Below are 24584 nucleotides of genomic sequence, written 5' to 3'. Positions count from 1 at the left end.
AAATAGCCAACTAGATACCAAGTCTAATGTGAAACAAACAAGAGAAACTATTGAAGCAAGGAGAAATGGCTGGGTTGAGTTTGTTGCTATAAACTGAACTCAATTGTCAGGATCACTTTACAATGGGTTCCATAGGGTAAAGGAAGACATTAGCGACCAAAGGAAATATGGCAGAGAACAATAACAAAAGATCTTAAAAGCAGAGTGTCAACAATGGAACAAGGTGTCAAGGATGCTTTCAGTGTTAGGTGGAATGATCTTGCCGCTGCCTCAGGTTCCACAAGGCACAATGAAAACCAAATGTAATGTATGTAAATCAATATATTTTACTATGACAGTTGAAAATTAAGTATTTCCCTATCTTTGATTACCAGCTTGTCATATTTTATCAAATTTTCTTAAACTTACTTAAGGAAAATGCCATCACAATATAATGTTATGAATTATCTATGTACTATTTTCAGGATATTGTTGACTATGAAATGATAGATCCAGTGAGCAACAATGCTTATCAGAACTTCTTCATTTCAAGAAATGATGGCACTATTTATGTAAGGCAACCTCTCGATCGGGATAACACCACCAACATGTTTACTGTAAGTATTAGATATTAATAAAGTGGAAGTATTTTTATTTTATTTTTTTAATTTTTCATCATTTAACCAATTTCATAATATATTTTGTCTTCAACTGTTTAGTTGTTCTAGTCATTGGACTGTGGTCGTGCTGGGGTACAGCTTTCATGGGTTTAATCAAACAAATTGACCCCAGTACTTCTTCTACTTGTCAAACTACTAAGTTACTGGGATATAAACAAACCAAGACCGGTTATCAAGCAGCTAAGAATGGGGACAAGTACAAGTACAACGAAACACACACACACACACACACACACACACACTAACACTCACACACACACATACACATATATAAATATATATATATATATATATATATATATATATATATAGACATATATGCAATCTTCCACACAGTTTCTGCCTACCAAATTCACTCACAAAGCATTGGTCAGGCCAGAGCTATGCATAGTAGAAAGTTCTTATCTAAGGTGCTACACTGTAGGACTGAACCTGAACCTACATAGCAGCAAAGCAAATTTCTTATCAACACAACCATACCTGTGTTTATAATATGAAATATGAACAATAAATAAATAAATAAACAAACAAAATATAAATAAATAAATAAATAAAAACAGAATTTTTTTGAAATACTTTAGATTGAGTTTTCATTCTGCAGTACATTTTTGGTGGGTTTCATTAATAAGTAACTATATAATTTTACTTAAATTACTTCATTATTGAATTCACATTACTGTCGTTATTTTGAGAATATGGTCTTTACAAAAGAAAGACAAAGAAAAGAAGAAAAGTGAAAAAAAAAAAGAAAAAAGGAAGAGAAAAAGAGAAGAAATAGAAAAAAAAAGAAAAGCATCAATGCAGCACCAAGTGCTTCAGTTGGTTGCACACCACAAGGTTCAACAGAACCTGCTGAAGCAAGCCAGCACACTTGCAGCATTACCATGGGCTATGGTGAGGATTAGGCATTGGAAAGGCTAAGCACCCTCACAGGCATCACCTCATACCTTGGTGATGTAAGCTGCCAACGATGACAAGAACTTCATGGTCCGTGGCCCAGTCCCTCCAAACTTCTCAAATGCCACAGTTTGGGAGAGATATTTCACTGCAAGGTCCCTGAATTATTTGATTGGTTAGTTTGCATTGATATCAAATTGCTTACTCCTTCCTTTACTTTAGGTAGACCCCTGACCCCAATAAGCTACATATAGTGTTTTCAATATGATGATTAAAAGAAATAGCAATTCAGATTTCTGAAAGGAAGATTTGTGTTTGATATTATAACACAGATCAGAATTTTGTGAAATTTCTCATTTAAAGTGAGCATTCTCAACTAAAATTTGAGATTTCTTTTATTCCGAAAGGCAGAAGTTAATAACATTCATGAGACGTGCTCCTCACAGTTTGATAATTCAAATCATATACCTTTTTCTTTTGTTCTTGCTCTATCTAAAGACTATTCTTAATAAGTTGTGAACAAAGTATAAAGTAAAGGAGACTAAATTAGCTGAGTATTATTCCTTGTACATTAAAGCCAGAGTTTTAATCTGAAATTATGAATTAGAAGAGATATTTTAATAGAAGCACAAGCACAAAGCAATGTCAGACAAAACATATATGAAAAATAATTAAAGATTCTCTTTGCTAACTATTCTAATAAAACGGTATAATGAATTTCTGTTCTTATTATTCAGTGCTGGATTTTACAAGTACCTTTGGATCAAAATATAAAAATAAAATGAGTTAAAGGAAAAGGAAAAACTAACATACTTATTTCATATTTAATTTTGTAACTCTCATTTCAGTTCCAAGTGATTGCCAGTGATCAACGATTTCCAGTCAAAACTGGTACAGCCACTGTTACAATTAGAGTCTTACGAGATCAGAATCTTCCACAGTTTTTGGGCCCTTTCACATGGCAAATTTCTGAAATGCAACCCAAGAATGATCGCTTTGGTATAATACGAGCTACAGACCAAGACAATGAAGTAATTACAAATCACATACCCATCTAATCCTCTAGTGGCCTAGTGGTTAGGGTGTTGTACTCATGATCACAAGATCGTGACTTCAATTCCTGGACCAGGCAGTGCATTGTGTTCTCGAGCTAAACACTTCATTTCACCTTTTGCCTTAGTCTACTCAGCTGTAGATGAGTGACCCTGAGATAGACTGACATCCTATTCAAGGGGAAAGTTGTAATTTCAGTCACTTACATGCCTTAAAAATTAGGTGATCAGCCCTATGAGTTCTAAGGCATGAAACTGTGATGTCCAGTCATCTTCTAAATAGAAAAATGTTTTGTTTCTTTTTAACTTCAAAAATAATTTTTAGTGTCTGCTACTATCCTTTCTCTAGCAATAGTTACATAGCTACAAGTTAAAATACTAATAATATTTAGGGAAAGATAAAACTTATTAGCTGATAAAATTTGTTGGAAGTGGCTACTGCTACCATTTTTTGCAATTATTGCAATAATACTAATATATTATTCAGCTGTGTCTTAATAAACCATAAATATTTAAGCCCAAGTCCTTTTCAAGTTATTGCCAAAATAGCTTTACCAAAAGGTCAGTGCTGAAATCGTTATAACTAACCATTCCATTCCAACAATACACCATTGAAATGGCATGATGCATGCTTTCAACCAAGCTAATTGCATCTTTTAGCTTAAAAAGTATTTAAAAATAAAAATCTCAATTTTTATATTAAATAAAACCTATGTGGCAGGAAAGCTTTTTCCACATTTTTTTTTTAATGCTTAGCTCTTAAAGAAAATAATGTTAAATCTTAGAATGAAGAATAAAACTGAATGTAACATTTCAGAAGACTAATATTTTGCTATTTCTTTTTGCAGGGGAGCATAAAATTACGTCTCCTCCCTAGTGGAGTGACAACTTACTATTTTAATTTTAATGAACAAACTGGAGAAGTGACTGTCAAAGAAAACCTTAGAACTGATGAAAACACAAAATCCTATGATGTAAGAATTTTATAATTGTAAAGACAGAATTTGATTAATCGTTTGCTGCAATAAATAGTATTTTGATTTGCTTATTTTTGACCAAATTTAAGCCATTTCTTTTTTTTTTTTTTCCATCTCCTTTCATTTGGTAATTCATCATATTAAATACATTATATCTATTTTCACAAGTTCACCATCGTCATTATTTTATGTTTGCCTTCTATACACCTCTTGGACAGTGCCATTTCTTATTGAAAGATAGTTCCTAAAGACTGCTGCTCATACATATCATTTGGCTAGGTTTCTATGGTTGGACACCCTTCTTAACAACAACTGTTTTACAGGATGTGCTGGGTGCATATTTTTATATCATAGACACTAGAGGGATTGAATTGACTTTGGTTATGAGCCTTCAGCCATCTGAGTTTGACCAATTGCCTATATTACTAAGTGCTTTATAGGAGGTGTGAAATCAATGGTCACTCTATGACAGGCCCTAACCTTTAATTTCCTAATATATATATATATATGTTACATTTCTAAATACTACTCTATATTTTGCCATTAGTGGATGAGTTTTCTGCAGCACTGTGTCTGTGTACTGCCAATCAGTACAGTACTTTGTCATCGCTTTTGTGAAAGGTAGCATTTTCAGGTCACCCTTCAGCACTTCATACCAAGTCTTCTTTGACTCCCTCTTCTGCAGGTTCCCCTAACTTTAAATCTCTATGTGGCATTCATTCTCTATATCAGGAGTTCTCAGCCAAGGTCCATATGATCCTTGGGGGGTCCATACAAGATTATTTTGTTAAAATTTATGTGCAATAAATTGCTAATACTTCTATAGTAAACAAAATATTTTAACAAGTTTTTTAATGCAATTCCTAATAATATTTAATCATAAAAATATAAAAGGATTTTTTAAAGATCAAATGGACATAGGGTCTGCCTGAATAAAATAAGTATCAACGGGATCCATAGGTAAAAAATGGTTGATAAACCACTGCTCTTCATGCATCATATACCCATACCAGTACAGTTACTTATCGCCCATGTCACTGAATATTTTTGAAGTGTGGAATATTTGAAATATGCTTACAATAATTATGTTCTTTTGGTTGCTCTCACAGAAATTTAGTTTTAATATTCCTAATTCTATAAAAAATGTATTTATAAATAAAAAGATCTCTTATACATATTTTTCAGCTCAACGTTGAAGCTTACAATACATTGTATCCACAAAACACAGTCCAGGGCAAATATGTCATAAATGTGATAAGGAATGCCAATCCACCAGTATTTTCAACAAGTGACTATCGAGTAACAATTCCAGACACAAAACCTCTTGGAGATGTTATCCTTACCATTAAAGCAACAGATCAAGATATGGTAATGAACATAGATTATATTTGATTTCTGATGTTTTTATAATATTATTTGTTCAATAATCTATTTTACATCCATACTTCTATGCTGGTATAGGTTGAATAGGTATCATTTAAGTAGTATCTTTAATGCTACATGTAAAGATACTATGTTGGCAATTGAATGCACATCCAGTTGCCAACAGTTTCTTGTTTTACAAATAAGTGAATTTTAATTCCATTGCTTCAGAGGCATAAATTTATGGTACATAATGTTCACCAGGAATATAGAGAGGAAAATACCATTTTTTGTCATTTCTACTCAGAAAATCTTGTGCATTGAAGCAGAAAGGACAAACACACTCACACACACATTGCAATAAATTGAGAAGCAGTGATGAGTGACAATTCTGTAAATAACAATATTTATAAGCTTAAAGCTTATAATTGATCACCATGCGTTGACTAAAGAAAATAGTCTAGCGTTGGGGTATATAAATAAGCCCTCAATGGAAAAAAGTTGGTTCCATGCATATATATATGGAAAACCCACTGTTTTCTGTTGACAGCTTATGTGCCCCAATACTAACCTATTTTCTTTAGTCAATACAGCTTATAAATATTATTATTATTTACAGAATATATATATTATATTATATCATATGTATATATATATATATATATATATATATACACACAAATATATGTGCATACATGCATACATATGTACATACATGCATACATACATACATACATAAATAAAACTAGCAATTTTATAATAACTCCTGAGTGTTGTAACACACTTTACAGTACCAGTTTCTTTCCTCATACCTCTGAACTTTGGAATTCCTTTCCACAGTCTTGTTTTCCTCTTCAGCATAACCTCCAGTCTTTTAAGTCTAATGTATATCGTCACCTATTGACTTCTTTCTAGAGTTCATTTTATTCTAGTAGCTCAGTGGTCTAAGGACCTTGTAATGAGCGAATGCTTTAAAAAGAAAACAACAAAAAAACTCCATTGTATTACACATTTCCTGACCACCTATTCATTCTGTGTAGATTAATAATTTTCTCCAAGTTTGATTGATACTTGCTTGCATTTCAGAAATTGGTGAAGATTAAAATACTAGAGATTCATTGAAAATATTTATTTCCTCTTTTGAAATTTTTACCTACCTATAGTCACCTGTTATATTTTCATACATATTGAGCTTTTATTTTTAGCAGAGAGTTTCAGTAGATTTATCAACTCAGTTATTCCTCTGCAGATCAAATGTGAGCTGTTCTTGTAGGTCAATAACCTGCCTGGAAATGAAAACTTTGGTCACCTGTAATTAGGGGAAAGTGAAGTTCTTAATCAGATACTTCAGTGCCTTGGCACCTCTAGATAAAATATAAGAGATATGAGAAAATTTTTTTGATTGCTTTTCTTTTAAAAATTGATATTTTATTCATTCTTTTTTTCATTACACGCAGGACACCATTGTGTATTCAGCAACTGGAGCTTCAAACACTCTTCAGTACTTTTATCTAATGCAAGACAGTGGTGAAATTTTGGTTAAAAATTCACTGACTTCTGATTCTCTAAGCCCAACTTCGTATAGGGTAAGTAGATGGCATCTTTTATCTTTGCTTCTTTTGCTTGCTTCACTCAACAGTTTGCGGCCATGTTGGGGCACTGCCTTGAAGTGTTTAATCAAACAATGCAACCCCAGTGCTTATTTTTTAAGTCTGGCACTTATTCTCTGGGTTTCTTTTGATGAACACACTAAGTCATGGGATGTAAACAAACCAACACCGGTTGTCATGTAGAGGAGTGAGGAGACAAACACAAAAATACATGCGCACACATACATGCACACACACATACACACATGTGCACACACACACATGCAGACACACATACACACATGTGCACACACACACATGGACACACACATATGCACATACATGCATACACATGCATGTGCACACATATATGTGCATGACTGGATGCACTCAGAACATGGCAATTACTTCATTCAAATTTCAGCTCTTATTGTAAATCACATGATACTTCCACTGTTGTGTTATCACACAGGGTCCTGTGCAATCTGAAGTGGGTTATAACATGATATGGAGAGTTATATATATATATAAATACATATATATATATATATATATATATATATATATATCATCATCATCGTTTAACGTCCATTTTCTATGCTGGCATGGGTTGGACGGCTTGACTGAAGTCTGGAAAGCCAGGAGCTGCACCAGGCTCCAATCTGATATGGCAATGTTTTTACAGCTGGATGCTCTTCTTAACGCCAACCACTCCGAGAGTGTAGTGTGCCACCAGCATGGAGGCCAGTCAGGCAGTCCTGGCATCGATCATATTTGGATATGATTTATGTGCCACTGGCATGGGAGCCAGTCAGAGGGTACTATCCACACACACACATACATATATATATATACATACATATATACATACACCGGCCTGTGCCGATGGCACATAAAAAGCACCCACTACACTTACGGAGTGGTTGGCATTAAGAAGGGCATCCAGCTGTAGAAACACTGCCAGATCAGATTGGGCCTGGTGCAGCCTTCTGGCTTCCCAGACCCCAGTTGAACCGTCCAACTCATGCTAGCATGGAAAGCAGACATTAAAGGATGATGATATTAGGTTTCCACACAGTTTGTCTACCAAATTCACTCACAAGGCACTAGTGAGCCCTAGATCTATAGTAGAAGACAATAAATTATAAATAAGTTAAGAGGCAATTTTTTTTTAATATCATATGCAAGACAGTCATAACTATTTGAAATTTGGCTCTCAGTTGGAAAAAGAACACAAAAACCTAGCATCACTGATCAAATGAAAGGGGAAATAATTTTAACAAGTTAGTATTAATCTCTCGAAAGTTAATTTACATACTTAGGAGAATAAAAGCCTTTTTCTCTACATGCAGGCAAAGGACAGCTATGGACATAATTCTGTCTGTTAGACCACATCAGTATAACATAGTCTACTCAACCATTCTTGAACAATTGAAAAGATTTTACGGACAGAAATGACTTTTGGTCATTATAATTCATCATCATCATCATCATTGTTTAACGTCCGTTTTCCGCGCTAGCACGGGTTGGACGGTTCGACCAGGGTCTGGGAAGCCAGGAGGCTGCACCAAACTCTAGTCTGATCTGGCAGTGTTTCTACAGCTGGATGCCCTTCCTAATGCCAACCACTCGGCGAGTGTAGTGGATGCTTTTTACGTGCCACCGGCACAGGTGCCAGGGGAGTCTGGCAGCGGCCACGATTGGTTGGTGCTTTTAATGTGCCACTGGCATCGGCCACGTTCGGATGGTGCTTTTTATGTGCCACCGGCACAGGTATCACAACTACTATTTCCATTGATATTTATTTCGATCTTCATGTACTTGACTCAATAGGTCTCCTCAAGCACAGCGGGATGTTCTGAAATCCAAGGTACTTTGAATGGGCAGGGGCTATGCGGAACTGGTGCAGGAAGCAGCCCGGGTCTTTGCATAATCAAAATTCAGAGCATCATCATCATTTTACTTCCGTTCTCCATACTGGCATGAATTGGACAGCTGGACAGGATCTAACATATTGGAGGACTGCATTACATTTCGCTGTCTGTTTTGGCATGGTTTCAGTGACTAAATGCCATTCCTAGCATCAACCACTTTGCAGACAGTACTGGATGCTTATTTTTGAGTCATCAGCACTAATGAGATTGCCTTGCAACTTGCAAGATTAAAAGACATAAAGCGGTTCTTATAAGTGAAGGAGAATAGGGCAGAGTGCATTGATGTTAGGCAAAGTGATGGGGTGGGGTGAAGTATGATGAGAGAAGAAGATTTATAGTAAGGAGGTAGTGGAGAAAGTAACATAGTAAGTCACCATTAGGGGAGAGACTATGGAAGGAACAAGAGGGAAAAGAAAAGATTAGTGTTAGAGCTTAGTGAAAAGGATAAAAACAGAGTGATAAGCAGGATGAAGGGAGTTGTGCAGAGGGGTAACTTATTTGTCCAAACTCATGCCCATTTTATTTTATTTTATTTATTTTATTTATTTCATTTTATGTTTAAATTGCAAAATTGTGATATCCTCATTTTTAATTTTTCTTCTTATCTTTTCTTCAAGATGACCGTCACTGCTCGCGACAAACGTGCATCAGAAAATACTGCAACTGCAACTGTCATTATAACTGTTACTCGAAGCCAACCCCGAATACAGTTTCAAAATCTTCCAAGTACATTAACTTTTAATGATACTAAATCTCCAGGTGACATATATATTGTAAGAACATCTTGGGTACAAGTTGGATCTAATGTGGTGAGCATCTGGAAAATTATATTTAAATTTTGTTTTTGTCTTTACTACTACAAACATGTATGGAAGAAATAATTACATTTTTTTGATATTTTGAATGAAAATTTCAAAATTTAAGACTAATGAGATAGTTTTAGAATATTTCCTCTTAAAATGTAAAATAAAAAAAGAATATAATTCTTGTGGTTAGACTAGTGACCGAGACCTTTGGATATATGCTGTGCTTGAGAAGACCCGGCAAGCCAAATGAGACCATAACCTCATGGCCTATGCCAGGGGTGTAACCAGCCCACTTATGCGTACCTTTTCTTTCCTTGGACACTAAACTCTGCTTGTGATGACCTGTTGAGGCAAGTGAAATCAAAATCAAAATCAAATTCGATGACTGGCATCCATGCTAGTGGGGTGCAAAGAGCACCATACGAATGTGATTGTTGACAGAGCGGCTAACCGGCTTCCATGCCAGTGGCACATTAAAGGCACCACTCAATGCCTTACTGGCACTTGAGCCCCATGCTAGTAGGGTACTAAGAGCACCATCAAAGCGTGATCGTTGCCAGAGCAGCTAACTAGCCTCCATGTCGGTGGCATGTAAGAGGCACCATTTGAGTGTGATTGTTACCAGCATCGCCTTACTGTCACCTGTGCTGGTGGCATGTGTAAAAAGCTTCAAGCAAGGTCATTGCCAGCACTGCCTGGCTGCTGGTGGCATGTAAAAGCACCCACTACACTCTCGGAGTGGTTGGCGTTAGGAAGGGCATCCAGCTGTAGAAACTCTGCCAGATTGAGATTGAAGCCTGGTGCAGCCATCTGGTTTGCCAGCCCTCAGTCAAATCGTCCAACCCATGCTAGCATGGAAAGCGGACGTTAAACGATGATGATGATGATGATAATGATGAATATATATTATGCTGGACAGACCAGAATTTCACATCATTCATGCTATAAACAGTTTTGATCTAGATTTTAATTTAAATATTACCCCTTTGGTACAGTTAGTCCTGGGCAGGGTAGTGCTAAAGCAGCTACTTATTACAAATGAATAGGTTAACAATAAAATTACCTTCAATCTTTCCTAAACATAAATAGAAAAATTTATTTTAACCTATACATCATCATCATCGCTTAACGTCCGTTTTCCATGCTAGCACGGGTTGGACGGTTCGACCAGGGTCTGGGAAGCCAGGAGGCTGCACCAGGCTCCAGTCTGATCTGGCAGTGTTTCTACAGCTGGATGCCCTTCCTAACGCCAACTACTCCGTGAGTGTAGTGGGTGCTTTTTACGTGCCACCAGCACAGGGGTCAGAGGAGGCTTGCAAACAGCCATGATCAGTTGGTGCTTTTACGTGTCACCGACATAGATGCCAGTCAAGCAGTGCTGGCATCTGCTCCGTTCAGACAGTGCTTTTTACGTGTCACCAGCATGGGTCTCTTAATTACAATTTCCATTTGATTTTCATTTTGATGTTGGTGTTGACGTACTTGACTCAATAGGTCTCCTCAAGAACAGTGGGTCACTCTATGATCCAAGGCTAGCACAGCAGGCCATGCTGTGAGCCATGAACTCTCTTCATTTGTCGGGTCTTCAATCATGTTATGTGAATGATTTAAGTCCTTCATATTTCTCATGCTCTTTAACATAAAACATAGTTTATTCTTAAAACTACAGAATAATTTTTACTTAATAAGTAATGTTGTGTCATCAGAAATATTTTTGCATTCACTAAATTTAACCTTTCCCTCTGTATTTTTGTATTATTTTATCTTTTTGCAGGGTAAATCCATACACTATAAACTAACTGGAAAATATCCAGCTTTGTCATTCTTTCAAATAGACAAATTGACAGGCGTAGTTTCACTTACTGATACCTTGAAGAAACCAAATATGTTTCTAACTACATTTACCGTAAGTTGTTTTTGTTTAACACACACACAAAACAAAATATTACTATTCTTTATATTTATTTGTTTTATATAGCTATTTGATAACAATAGTAGAACCATCCAAATATCCAGGTATGGAAAAATAGCTGTTAAAATTTGCATAAAAGAAGGCATGTGTGTATATGTATATGTGTGTGTGCATGTATGCATTATGTGCATATGTGTACTTGTGTGTGTATATATATATATAAGATAAGAAAATAGAAAACGGAGAAGTACTGATGAACAACAATTGACTTACATCAATTATTATTAATTAATTCAAGGCAAATAGACTGCCTCCCATCTAACAGCTGTTTCTGCTTCCAGTGTTGCCATTGATATGCACAAATATGTAAAATATTAATCATATTTCGTAATAAAACCGATCTGAAACAAGGAGCTTCATCAAAGTGAAAAATAAATAAAGAGGAAGAGCATAGAGAGAAAAAAGGGAAAAGTTGAATATGGTTGCAATCATACCATTTTGCTTGTGTCTCTTTGGGCCATTAAGTAAAAGACTAAACCAAAATAGCAATTGGTGGGTTAATCCTTTGTACAGGGGTGGGGGGATAGGATGGATAAATAAAAAAAAATTTTAAAAAATATAGTGGGATAGAGCAATAGGTTTTAGTCAGGGAAGGGGTTTTGATACAGTAAGGTTTTATATTAATCATAATAATTTATAATAGTTGTTTGTAGCACTAATTAATAGTATTACTCATAATAAAGTGCTATTTGGTTAAATGCAATTTGATTTGCAAGTAGGTGGTTAAGCCTTTCCACCTGTTGTCCGAAGTGAGATAGGCCAAGGTCCAGCGTTTGATGTAAATGGTCAGTTGAAATTTAAAAACTAAAGACCAGCTATTGAGACCGTTATACAAGGTAAGATAAATAAATAAATGAATAGGAAGATGGTGTGTTTTGTTAGGGGCCCTAAAACGCTTCGGATATTAAACATTAGATTTAAAAAAATAATATTATGGGATCTTTTTGGTTTGAACGGCAGGTTTTTAACATAATTTCTAGGTAACTAAAAAATTTTAAACTTCGTATACTGGTAGAATGTGTTTATAAAACATCTTTTTCTCTTGGCTTTATTGAGAAAATTCTATAGTTTGTAAGATATTTGTTGGTTTTTTTCTTCAATTTCTGCAATTTCAACCAATCAATGGCATCTATTGAGGTAAAAAAAAACATTCTGTGCCATATGAATATGTCCCTCATTTAAGAAACTGATTGGGTTTATTTACATTTGTGAAGAAAAAAAGATACCCTTCCCCCCACCCCTAACCCTAATCCTAAAAGAGATTGAAATGCAATAGATCGATTCTAGGGTCATAATTATGGGTGACAATTTCATATGACACCACTAGAAAAAAACTGCCATTCAAACCAAAAAGATCCATATTATGGAATAAATATTAAGAGATGAACAAGCAAAATGGTATGATTACAACCATACTCAACCTTTCCCTTTTTCCTCTCTATACTCTTCTTCTTTATTTATTCTTCACTCTGATGAAGCTCCTTGTTTCAGATCAGTTTTATTACAAAATATGATTAATATTTTATGTATTTGTGCATATCAATGGCAATACCATACAGAAACAGCTGTTAGATGGGATGCATTCTATTTGTATTGAATAAATGAATGATAATTGATGTAAGTCAATTGTTGTTCATCAGTACTTCTCCATTTTGTGTTTTCTTTAAATTTTGATTCGTGATAAGCCCATGTTTATCCTTGTCTTTACCTATAACTTATGAACATAATATGTTTGCATATGTATGCCCATGGTTAAATATAGGTAATATAGTGGTAGTGTAATGGATACTTCTATCCCTTAAACGTTTATTTTAACCTCTAACTCAGCTAAACTTACAAAGATATATATATATATATATAAATATATATATATTAGTATATATATATATTAGACGCCATGATAGATCATTAGCTACTACACACATTTTTTTTCTCTCCTTGTTTTTTTCTGTGTATCTTTTTGTAGAAGAGCGTAGGCTCGAAATGTAAAAGACTTCTTCTATTCCTGAGTGCTATACTAATACATCTGTTTGTTTGTACACTACCTGCTTTCGTCTTATGTTTATTTTCATAAACTTTCCCTTTATACTGTTGTGTCTGGGGAGAGTCATTCTCTTTTAGTGCCTTATTATTTAACACACTCACCAGTAAAATTTCCACTTATTTCATCTTTTTATTTTCCTAAAATTTTCATTGCATCTTGCAACTTTTTCCATAGTCTTTCCCTTTATATATATATATATATATATATATATATATATATATATATGTTTAAACATATATCTTTGTATGTGTGTTGTTGTCGTCATTATTTGTATAGCATTATAGTCTCATAACAGCCAATTAATGTCACTGAACAGTTTCATGCCACTGTGTGGCACCTTGGGCAAGTGTCTTCTACTATAGCCTCGGGCCGACCAAAGCCTTGTGAGTGGATTTGGTAGATGGAAACTGGAAGAAGCCCATCGTATATGTGTGTATATATATATATATATATATATGTATGTATGTGTGTGTATGTTTGTGTGTCTGTGTTTGTCCTCCCAGCATCGCTTGACAACCGATGCTGGTGTGTTTACGTCCCCGTAACATAGCGGTTCGGCAAAAGAGACCGATAGAATAAGTACTAGGCTTACAAAGAATAAAAGACTATAAAGGCGGTGCTCCAGCATGGCCACAGTCAAATGACTGAAACAAGTAAAAGAAAAGAAAAGAAAAGAAAGAAAGTGTTTCAGAGGGAAAATTACCAACCATTGGATGTGGCTGAATAGAAAAGTATGGCTTGGGCTCTTCGCTATTTGAGGTTTGAAAACAACAGATTTGGTTTATGGATCTCAGAGTTGCTGTAAAATATCGGAATTAAATTCACAGTTGATAGAATACATCTATAGAAAATAAATTGCAAGAATAAAAAAGAACAAAGCTGGCTTTTAAGCCTGTTAGAGTTACATTTCTTGGATTGGCCTCTTTTAGCTCGTGAAACTTTAAAAAATTTTATATCTGAGGAAATGCAAATCACTTTCTCTCTTGTGGTGAAAATTAGGATATCAATTTCAATTGACTTATTATCAAATTTAAATGTTAATCAACTGAACTGTTAGTCTTTCTTAAATTGTTTCTTGCAATGACCAGCCTTTTTAAAAATATCTTTTATTTCTTGAACTGCTTCGGTGAATTAAAAATCTCAGTCGAACTTGATTTATAAAAATCAATATGATATATATTAAAAGGAATTATTAATATAACAAAAGAAAAACAATCAGGCACAGGAGTGGCTGTGTGGTAAGTAGCTTGCTAACTAACCACATGGTTCTGGGTTCAGTCCCACTGTGTGGCATCTTGGGCAAGTGTCTTCTGCTATAGCCCCAGGCCGACCAATGCCTTGTGAGTGGATTTGGTAGACGGAAACTGAAAGAAGCCTGTCGTATATATGTATATATATATATATATATATATATATATATATATATATATATAATATATATATATATATATATATATATGTATGTATGTGTGTTTGTGTGTCTGTGTTTGTTCTCCTAGCATTGCTTGACAACTGATGCTGGTGTGTTTACGTCCCCATCACTTAGCGGTTCGGCAAAAAGAGACCAATAGAATAAGTACTGGGCTTACAAAAAAGAATAAGTCCCGGGGTCGAGTTGCTCGACTAAAGGCGGTGCTCCAGCATAGCCGCAGTCAAATGACTGAAACAAGTAAAAGAGTAAAAGAAAAAGAGAGAGTATTTCTCCTTCAAGAACAAAGACTAATCATCTCAGCACTTTCTAATCTTACTTGGCCCTTGAGCACTCATATTACTCTGTTTTATGCAATGTATATTCATTAACATCGTTTTGAATTAATCATGCATTATCTCATAGCTTTGAGATTTCAATGATATAATTGCTTATTTTTAAAATGGCATCGTAGGGAAGACTGAGAAGCCATGTCTGGCTGATTTAAACTTAAAACAGGTAGAGTATTTGAGCCTGATATGGTCAGTTTACCAACCATATGATTCTTGGGTGCTTTTGCAGAGTTTGCTGTGTTGCAAGAATTTGGACCTATTTTCTAATTTGAGGATTGTTGTTTCTTCCCCTTTTTCCTCCACCAATCTTAAAGGCCCTATAAAAGACTAGCTTTCTAATATTAAGCCATAAAAAAGATTTTTTTTTTGTATTTTATATACGTATCCTTTTATTTCTTCTATTTTTAGTTGGATGTGGTTGCATATCAAGAAAATAACACAAAAGTTTCAACAACGTCTCAGTTAGTGATTAATGTAATCCGAAACCCTAATGCTCCAATCTGGGACAGTAGATTGTATAATAAATCTATTAGTGAAAACCATCAAATCGGTTCATCTGTCTTACAACTGACTGCTGATGACAAGGATCAACAGGTTAGTAGCTTCCAGATGTTTCTTTAATGTTTGTTCTACCTTAAGTGATGCTTTTTCATCATCATCATCATCATCCTTTAACGTCCGCTTTCCATGCTAGTATGGGTTGAATGGTTCAACTGGGGTCTGGGAAGCCAGAAGGCTTTACCAGGCCCAGTCTGATCTAGCGGTGTTTCTACAGCTGGATTCCCTTCTAGCTGTAGAAACACTGCCAGATCAGAATGGGCCTGGTGCAGCCTTCTGGCTTTTTGTTTCTATAAATTAGGTTTAAACTTGAAAATTTAAACTTGATAATTTATATTGAATACATTTGAAGAATATGTAATATAAACAAAGAGAAAATAGCTTTTAATTCATACCCTGCTTATTCACCAAAAAAATCATTTATTTCTTATTTCTTTGATTTGGCTTTATGACATCAGATCAAATATTATAGAAGCCTCATATTAAATCACTGTAAACACTCTAATTGCTAGTATATGAATATAACATATAGCCAAATATTGATCAGTTTCATTACTCTTAAATCTAATATAGAGTATCTTTTATTGGAATATAACATGTATGTATATGATACATATATAATACAAAATCACATCAAAAATACAAATTCAAAATCAGGAGAAAAAATGGAAAAAGAAGAACAAAGAATGATAAAAAAAGAAAAGAGTAAGAAAAACAAAAAAGAAAGAAAAAGCATTAAATCAACACCAAGTGCTTCAATTGGTTGTACACCACAAGGTTCAATGGATCCTGCTGAAACAAACCAATACACTTGTGACATTACCACAGGTGATGGCGAGGCTAAGCCATTGGTACAGCCAAGCTCCCTTAAAGGCATCATCTGACACCTTGGTAAGGTGAGCCACCAATGATTACAAGAACTTCACCATTAGTGGCCCTGTTTACAGAATTTGTTTTGCTTCTGTAAACTAGAAACACTGATTTTTTTTTTTTTACTTTTTAAAGAACCAGTCAAAGAAAATATTTTCTCAAATCCAGAATTTCTGAGTGCATGTTGATACTTTACTCAGTTCCATGGTATTAAGCAGCTAAAAGACAAATCTCCTTCTGGGTAGCATGCCACTCTATCCCATTCCCAACTGGCAGTAGGCTTAATTCTTTGGTTTAACACCCCATCTGTCCCTCATGTGCCTTTAGCAGAGTTCATTCTGTTGCCAGCATCTGGTAAGGTCATAGGTCTTTGGATAACTTCCTTCTATCCAGTCATTATGCTCTTCTTCTTGTAACTAAGCCATAAAAAATGTTTTTAAAGGAACTTGCCCTTCTGCCTGACATCTTCGTGAACTGAAGAGACAATGCAGAATTAAGCATTTTACTCAGAAACTATGAAATGATTACAACCAACATGGACTTACAACATATGAATTTGTAGTCCAGACCCTTCTATACTTTGTGGTTATTTTTTTTCCTTACAATAAATAATTATCCCTGTTTGAATTTTTAAGTCCTACAATTATCTGCAAGTCATTGATTTGGCAAAGACATATATTTATTTAAACACCTTTTTTGTTCCATAATTATTCCATAATACACACAATCTTATTATTGTGTCAAGATTTGCAGGTGATTGTTGTTTAGACACAGGTCAGCCCTAGGTGAGCAGACCTGTAATGAATGGTATTCTAACCATAAACATTCCAGCATTCCCTTGGGAATTATGCATCTAGAAGTACATTATTCAATGGATCCCTTTTCTTGGTGGTGGGGTATAATTTAAAGGATAATTGACTACTACTTCTAGCAAGTCGAGTGACCAGAGTGTGAGCTATTTGAATTTAAATTGGAAGTCAGTTAACTGATATTTATAGTAAAAAATATCATTTAAAATATATCAAAAGCAATTCTATTTTGCTAAACATAATTGTTACAAAAGACTAGAGCTAAGTCTATTTAGCTGAATTAAATAGAATCAATAGCTAAATAGAATTAACTCTAATATTTGCTACTAAATCTATGGTACCAAAGACTAGAGTTAACTCAATTTAGTCAAAGACTAGAGTTAATTCTCTTAAGCAAAATATAAATATATGTCTTTGCCAAATCAACAAACCTCTCAATGCACCACATAATCATTCTCTCTCTCTGCATATGGGTGCCAACAGTCATCGACCTCCATGCCAAAATGTGAAGATTAATTATTTTTCTTAAGAGGCTCCAATTGCTATCTCCTGGCTCATTTATAGTTTACCTTGCAAATCCTTGGGGCAGATTCCATTAACTCTGAGACAGAGGGACTGGTTCACTTGCCATAAGGGCATATCCATAAGCCAGGACACTTGTGACAACATGTCACAAGTGTCAAACCTTCAAATCCTGTATGCCTTCACTGTAGCATATTCTTGTTATTAGGCCCTTGATGGGGACTTTGACAAGTACTATCATTCCAGGCCAGAACAGACCTGGTGCAGGGGTGACTGAGGAATAACTATATGAGGGGGTGCTGAAAAGTTCCTGGCTTTAAGGATATCACAAAAGGCCTGACTGGAGACCCAACCTTCCAAGTTTTTTCACAGGGCTTGAAAATACTGAAGGACCACTGCAATAAGTGTGTGAATCTGAGAGGGGAATATGTTGAATAAAATCATAAGTAATTGATCTGTCTGTATTTTCTTTTACTCAAAGCCTGAAATTTTTCAGCAGTCCCTCGTATATGCTCCAAACTCTTGAACTCTAACCTCATCACCAGACACAGTTCAATGCTTTACCCAGGACAATAATCATTTCACTTCGTTTTTCTCAGCTTGGATTAGTCTTCTTTAGCTCAGAGTCTCACAAATTGCAATGACTCTTTGTCATCAAAAACAAAAAGATTGAGGAACATGCAGAGAAAAAACAAAGAATACATCATTTAAATCTTACACCATAGCTCCTTTTAGTATTTCATGTTTAGAATGAGGGTGCCTCTTTTCCTTTTAAATATTTTTTTGTTAATTATATTCTGTGCAACATTTGAATAATTTATTATTAGCAAAATGTTATCCTCTATTAATTTATATAATCTCTTCTGTTGTCTTTTACAAGTTTCATATTTAAATAATCATTTTTTTATTCTACTATTAGGACAAGTTAACCTACACTTTGGTGTCGCAGAATACCGGAAGCACAAACTATTTCTTTTTAGAAGAAGACACAGGTATACTTTATCTGCTGAGATCCTTGAAAAATAGCTCTTTCAATGTATTTAATGTAAGTATATGTTACTTTTACTTTAACAATTAAAAGTTTAATTTTCCTATAATAATTTCTAGATTTTCAAATTCAAATTCCACAAATGTATGTGTACGTGCATATGCACACACGCATACACACACACGCACGTACAAAGACAAAAATTTGACTAGATGCAGCATATTTTACAAATCTAGCTGAGGCTTATAAAGATACAGTGTTATGCATTGGAATCTACTTCTACACAATGATGTACACAAACATAGATTCTGTTTGTAGGGTTTACCAAAAGAGCTTACTTAAATAGCCACTGTCAAAAGCACAAGCACAATTCTTTTAATAGTCAGCAGTAGTCTACCCTAGACAAAGGTGAACTGCTAACACACACACACATACACACACATATTAGATAAAGATAGTTATAGTCAGTCTATGGGGTTACCCAGGGTTTCACATCCATAAGGTGCTTAGGTTTATGTCGTCTCTTCAAACCCAAATGACGTTGGTTATTAGAGGTTATAGACTGTAGACCAGTTATAACTATCTTTATCTAATTACTCAACTGCTCTAATACTTAGATTGTGCTTCACTTTCTGATTTATGATTCACTGATGATATACATACATACATACATGCATCCTCACTATAGTTAAGGGTGGACGTAAACAAATGCGAATGAATGACAAAATGCAAAAAAAATATAAAAAGATATATAACGAAATCTACGGAGAAAAATTTACAAATGATAAAATATAATAATCATATTTTACAAAGTAAAAATTAGAGAGTATATTAACGTAAAAATGACATGAAAAATATTGTAAAACAAATGTAAAAATATCGTAAAAAATATGTATGTTCAATCTACCATTGTATAACATGGTCATACTACGTGTTAAGTTCAGCTTAACGTCGAAAGGTTCGACGAAAATATCTACATTGTCTGTTAATTACATTCGTAACTGTTAAAATATTAAAATATAGAAATTGTAATTGAATTATAATAAAGTTATCAAGAGTCCTGACGATTGGGGTTGCAGTTAAGACATGTTTCTGTAAAAAAACTGAGTGTCTAGGGAACGTTAAACGCACCTCATGAAACATGTGTAGAAGAGAAATTTAGAACTGATTAGTAAGTATTCAAATAAAATTTTATGATATGGCGTGATGTACATTAGGATTTGATTAATTGCATGGGGATTTCTATCTCTAAATAACATATATTTCCTTATCAGGAATAATTCATTTTATTTGAATCCCTGTGACATCAGAATCTTTTATTCCCTAATAAATAAAATAATCTATATATATATATATATATATATATATATATATATATATATATATATATATATACCGGAGTAAACACATAAATGTGAAACAAGGTGGAAAAAAGGAGTACTCAAATACCAGTGGTAGAATAATATGCTTTTGCTGCTTTAAATAAGTATATATATATATATATAATATATATATATATAATATATATATATATATATATAGGAGTGAGGGAGTAAGACAGAGAGAGAAGTAATGAACTAAAAATAAGTATATAATAAAATATTCTGTATTTTTATATTTTTTGTAGTTGGATGCTAAAGCTTGTGATAATGGAATCCCTGAAAAATGTACACCAATGAGAATCTATATCTCTGTACGAAAAAGTACACCTCCCCAGTTCACCACATCTGCATATTACGCTGTTATCAATGATACTTTATCACCACAAGCAACTGTTCTTTCTGTTACTGCCAGTGATCAAGATTTACAAGTAAGACTCGTTTTTGTATATATCTGAATCAAATCTATCTATATCTATCTATCTAACTGTCTGTCTGTCTGTCTGTCTGTCTGTCTGTCTGTCTGTCTGTCTGCCTGCCTGCCTGCCTGCCTGTCTGTCTGTCTGTATGTATGTCTGCCTGTCTGTCTGGCTGTCTAACTGCCCATCCTCAGAAACTGAGTGAGAGAGATTAAGCAACCAGCTTGTGGAAGGGAAAGTTCTCCCTTGACCACTTAATGTTAGATAAACTATAGTCAATTTGAGGACTTATGAATACCCAATGTTTGGTGAAGAAGCTTTCATCCTCTTCGTCAAAAAACGTCATCAACAGCAAATATGACATCATCATTCCTGAAATACCAGTTCTCACTCAAGTGTTTTTTTTCATGTTGGGGAACAAATGATAATCATATGGGGCCTAATCAGGAGAATAGAGAGTGGGATCAACCAGTTCAAAGCTACCAAAAGAACTTGTGTGCTGGACCATTATCCTGAGGAAACAAGATCTCTTTCATAAGTTTTCCTTGGCATTTGGTCTTAATAACTTTTCATAACTGTCTCAACATGTTGGCATAGTATTCCCTATTGATGGTGTAACCCTTTTGAAGATAGTCAATAAATGTTATCTCTTTTCATCATCATCATCATCATCGTTTAACGTCCGCTTTCCATGCTAGCATGGGTTGGACGGTTCAACTGGGGTCTGGCAAGCCCGAAGGCTGCACCAGGCCAGTCAGATCTGGCAGTGTTTCTACAGCTGGATGCCCTTCCTAACGCCAACCACTCCGAGAATTGAGGCCATCACCTTCCCTGCAGGTGAAACAACCTTGGCCTTCTTTGGAGGTGTTTCCTCCTCATGGATTGTTTCTTTACCTCTGGCTCAAAGTGATGAAGCCAACACTCACCCTGGGTTCAAGAAAACATTCAAGAAAACCAGCTGGATTTGCTCCACACAATATCATATTTTCCTGTGATGTGATTAGCCTAATGCACTTTTGATCAGGTATCAGTAGAAACTTTCATCATGCCAAGTTCATTGTGTAGAACATTCTCAATCTTCTCAGGAGATATGCTAATGGCATTAGCTGAGTTATAGTCAATCTCCTTTCATCCATCACCATGTGGTAAACAAGGACAATGTTTTCCTTAGTGGTGGCAGTTACAGGACATCCAGACTTAGGATCATCTTCAAGGTTCTTCCTTTTCCTACTAAATTCGGCCGCCCAATTTTGCATTGTTGATAAAACTGGAGTATCATCCCCTAATGTAGCAACCATATCAGCATGTATGTCCTTGGGGGCAAAACCCTTTTTCTGAAGGTACATGATAAAATTATGAGACCAAATTTTGTCCATTTTCAAGAGAAGTCACTTCTAGTTACTTTTGAATAGTCAGTGTTCTTTGAATAGTCAGATGTCAGTTTACCTAGAAAGAAATAAAAGCAAAACTTAAAAGTATTATTGTACAAAGAGTTGAGACAACGTTTATTGGTTATTCTGAATATATTATTAATGGCATTTGGCATATAATTGGGGATCAATTTGCTATAAAATGCTTAAATTACAATATATCTAAAATCTTTATGAATTTGGTCTAAAAATGTTGGTCAAAGAACCAAAAACTGATAATCACTTGAGTGAAAGGGTATAGGATTCCATTTAAACTTGTATTTTTTTAATTCTTACTTTAAAATATTTTTACTTTGTATTTCAGCAAACATTAAAATACAAGATAACTTCATCAACTGCCAACTTCTTCATCATTGATGAAAATACAGGTGCAATCAAAGTGGCTTCCGATCTCAAAATTGCTCCAAAATCTGTAACAGTGTGTATAATTTTTAATTTTTGTAGAATCGTTTTCACTATAAAGTTAGACCCTCATCATCATCATCATCCTTGAAAAGTATAATAGCAGAGAAAATTTTTATCTAAATTTTTTGTATTGCTTTTCTTCTTTACTGACTATTATCTTGTTTCCAAAATAGCCTTTCTCTATTTTAACACATAATACACATTCAATAATTTAGTAACAAAGCACCATGAACACTTTAATATATCCTTATGTAGCACAATTCTGAGAATTATCTATAACTGAATTGATAAAGAACAAGTTTACTGACAAGAAAAAGTAAAAAAAACTGATATTCTGATATTCTGTCATGAATGATGTATTTTATTGTTCCAAAAGAACTTAAATCTTCCTGAAATAATCAATAAACTGCAAAAAATATTGTAAGGAGTGGGTATACTTTGAAGTTCATTGCTTTACTTGAAGGCACATTCAGTAATCATCATCATTGTATCATATATTTTTGCAGCATGTTTATGACACTACAAAGGTCTTCTTGATAAAGTACAAGTTCTCCCAAAGGAAGAAGTCATAGAGTTACTTTGTTATGATTCTCAAAATGTTTAATTTTTAGCAAAGATATTGGAGTGGTTTGCCATTGCCTTCCCCAAGTGAGTGGTCATTAGCTTGCAAGTAGGTCATTCACTCTTCAATGGGTTTTGTTTTTAGTCCTGATGGGTGTCCTGACACCAACTTTATAAGAGTAGCAGGTTACTCAATGAAGTATTTTTTTTCAATTGCGTGAACTAAAAGATGGAGGAAACGGGATAAACTACCTGCATCAACTTCTATAAAAGCAGATAGTAATTTTACCGAGTACTTATTCTTAGTGCAAGTTTTGAAGAGTGCAGTTTGATTTTAAAAGTTATTTTTTCAAAGCTATAATGGAAGTGCCAAAGGAGTATATTCAGCATATTTTGCTTTATGAGTTCAATAAAGCAACAACACAATGAAAAGTGTGAGGAATATTAATGCAATATATGGGGATCAGACAATAAGTGTAACCTGTGTCAATGGTGGTTCCAGAAATTCTGAGCCAGAAACTACAACCTAGAAGATGAGCCTCATCCTGGAAGATCTGTAGAGCTTGACGAGGACATCCTGCAAACCCTGGTGGAACAAAATCTCATCATAACTGTTGAAGAACTAGCAGAGAAGCTTGTGTTTGGTCATTCAACCGTTCATAGACACCTGCGTGTCATCAGAAAATGTCCATCTTTGGTTTCAAGATGAAAGGTCTTCTTCCATCAGGATAATGATCAGCCACATACAGTGAAGGTGACATTCCAAAGGCTGGAGTAGTTTGAATGGGAAGTAGTGCCCCACCCATCATATTTGCTGGACATTACCCCATCTGATTATCATTTATTCTGCAGTCTTCAAAATCATCTGCACGTAATAAATATGAATTCTGTAGATGAGGTCAGAACAGTACTGGAGGAGTATTTTTTGTCACAGACAAGTGAATTTTGAAAGAGGGGCCTTGCAAGTCTAAATAGATGGTAGAGCATTGTAGAAAATGAAGGGGAGTATATTTTAGATTAAAAAAGAACTTTGATTATCTTAATTTGGAAAAATGAAAGAAGTATAAAAAATCTGCATTGTTTTTGAGATGATCCAATACATCGCTTTCCAATTCATATTTATGTTATATTTTGATTCTTTTTATCAATTTTCTCTTCTAGATAAATGTAGAAGCTTATGACAGCCAAGAACCTTCAATAGTAGGCGAAACAACTGTTTACATTACTATACAGAAGAATCCTAATGGACCTTATTTCTTGGCTAATAGTTATACTGTTACCATATTAAGCCACAGCCCTGTGGGTTCAATGGTAGTTAATACAACAGCCATTGACAATGATGGGGTAAGCATAAATTTTATATTCTCTGGCATAAAACTCAATATTGATATGAAAATTGCACATTTACAATGAAAAACTGATTTACACATCTATGCACCCATTATGCATTTATAAATACACACTAACATATGCATATATACACGTGTGTGTGTGTGTGTGTGTGTGTGTGAAGATGTGTAGCTTTGTGATTAGAGTAATCAGCTCACGATTGTATGGTCATCAGTTTGATTCCTGGTGGCACGTTATGTC

General features: G+C 34.6%; 1 protein-coding gene across 1 annotated transcript in view; it reads left to right on the top strand.

Moving 5' to 3' along the window:
• Positions 1-24584, top strand: part of LOC115211772 — a 412137-nt gene that overhangs the window by 317453 nt on the left and 70100 nt on the right. Inside the window, exons 111-122 of the mRNA XM_036503112.1 lie at positions 465-596; positions 2405-2587; positions 3457-3582; positions 4771-4953; positions 6405-6533; positions 9088-9279; positions 11051-11182; positions 15462-15647; positions 18732-18857; positions 20428-20610; positions 22333-22446; positions 24156-24338. Of these exons, the coding sequence (XP_036359005.1) occupies positions 465-596; positions 2405-2587; positions 3457-3582; positions 4771-4953; positions 6405-6533; positions 9088-9279; positions 11051-11182; positions 15462-15647; positions 18732-18857; positions 20428-20610; positions 22333-22446; positions 24156-24338 (1869 nt within the window). The remainder of the gene's footprint in view (positions 1-464; positions 597-2404; positions 2588-3456; positions 3583-4770; positions 4954-6404; positions 6534-9087; positions 9280-11050; positions 11183-15461; positions 15648-18731; positions 18858-20427; positions 20611-22332; positions 22447-24155; positions 24339-24584) is intronic.

Source organism: Octopus sinensis, linkage group LG5 (assembly GCF_006345805.1).
Source record: "Octopus sinensis linkage group LG5, ASM634580v1, whole genome shotgun sequence".
Taxonomy (NCBI): domain Eukaryota; kingdom Metazoa; phylum Mollusca; class Cephalopoda; order Octopoda; family Octopodidae; genus Octopus; species Octopus sinensis.
The sequence above is the reverse complement of the archived record's forward strand: the minus strand, read 5'-3'. Positions and strand labels throughout refer to the sequence as shown.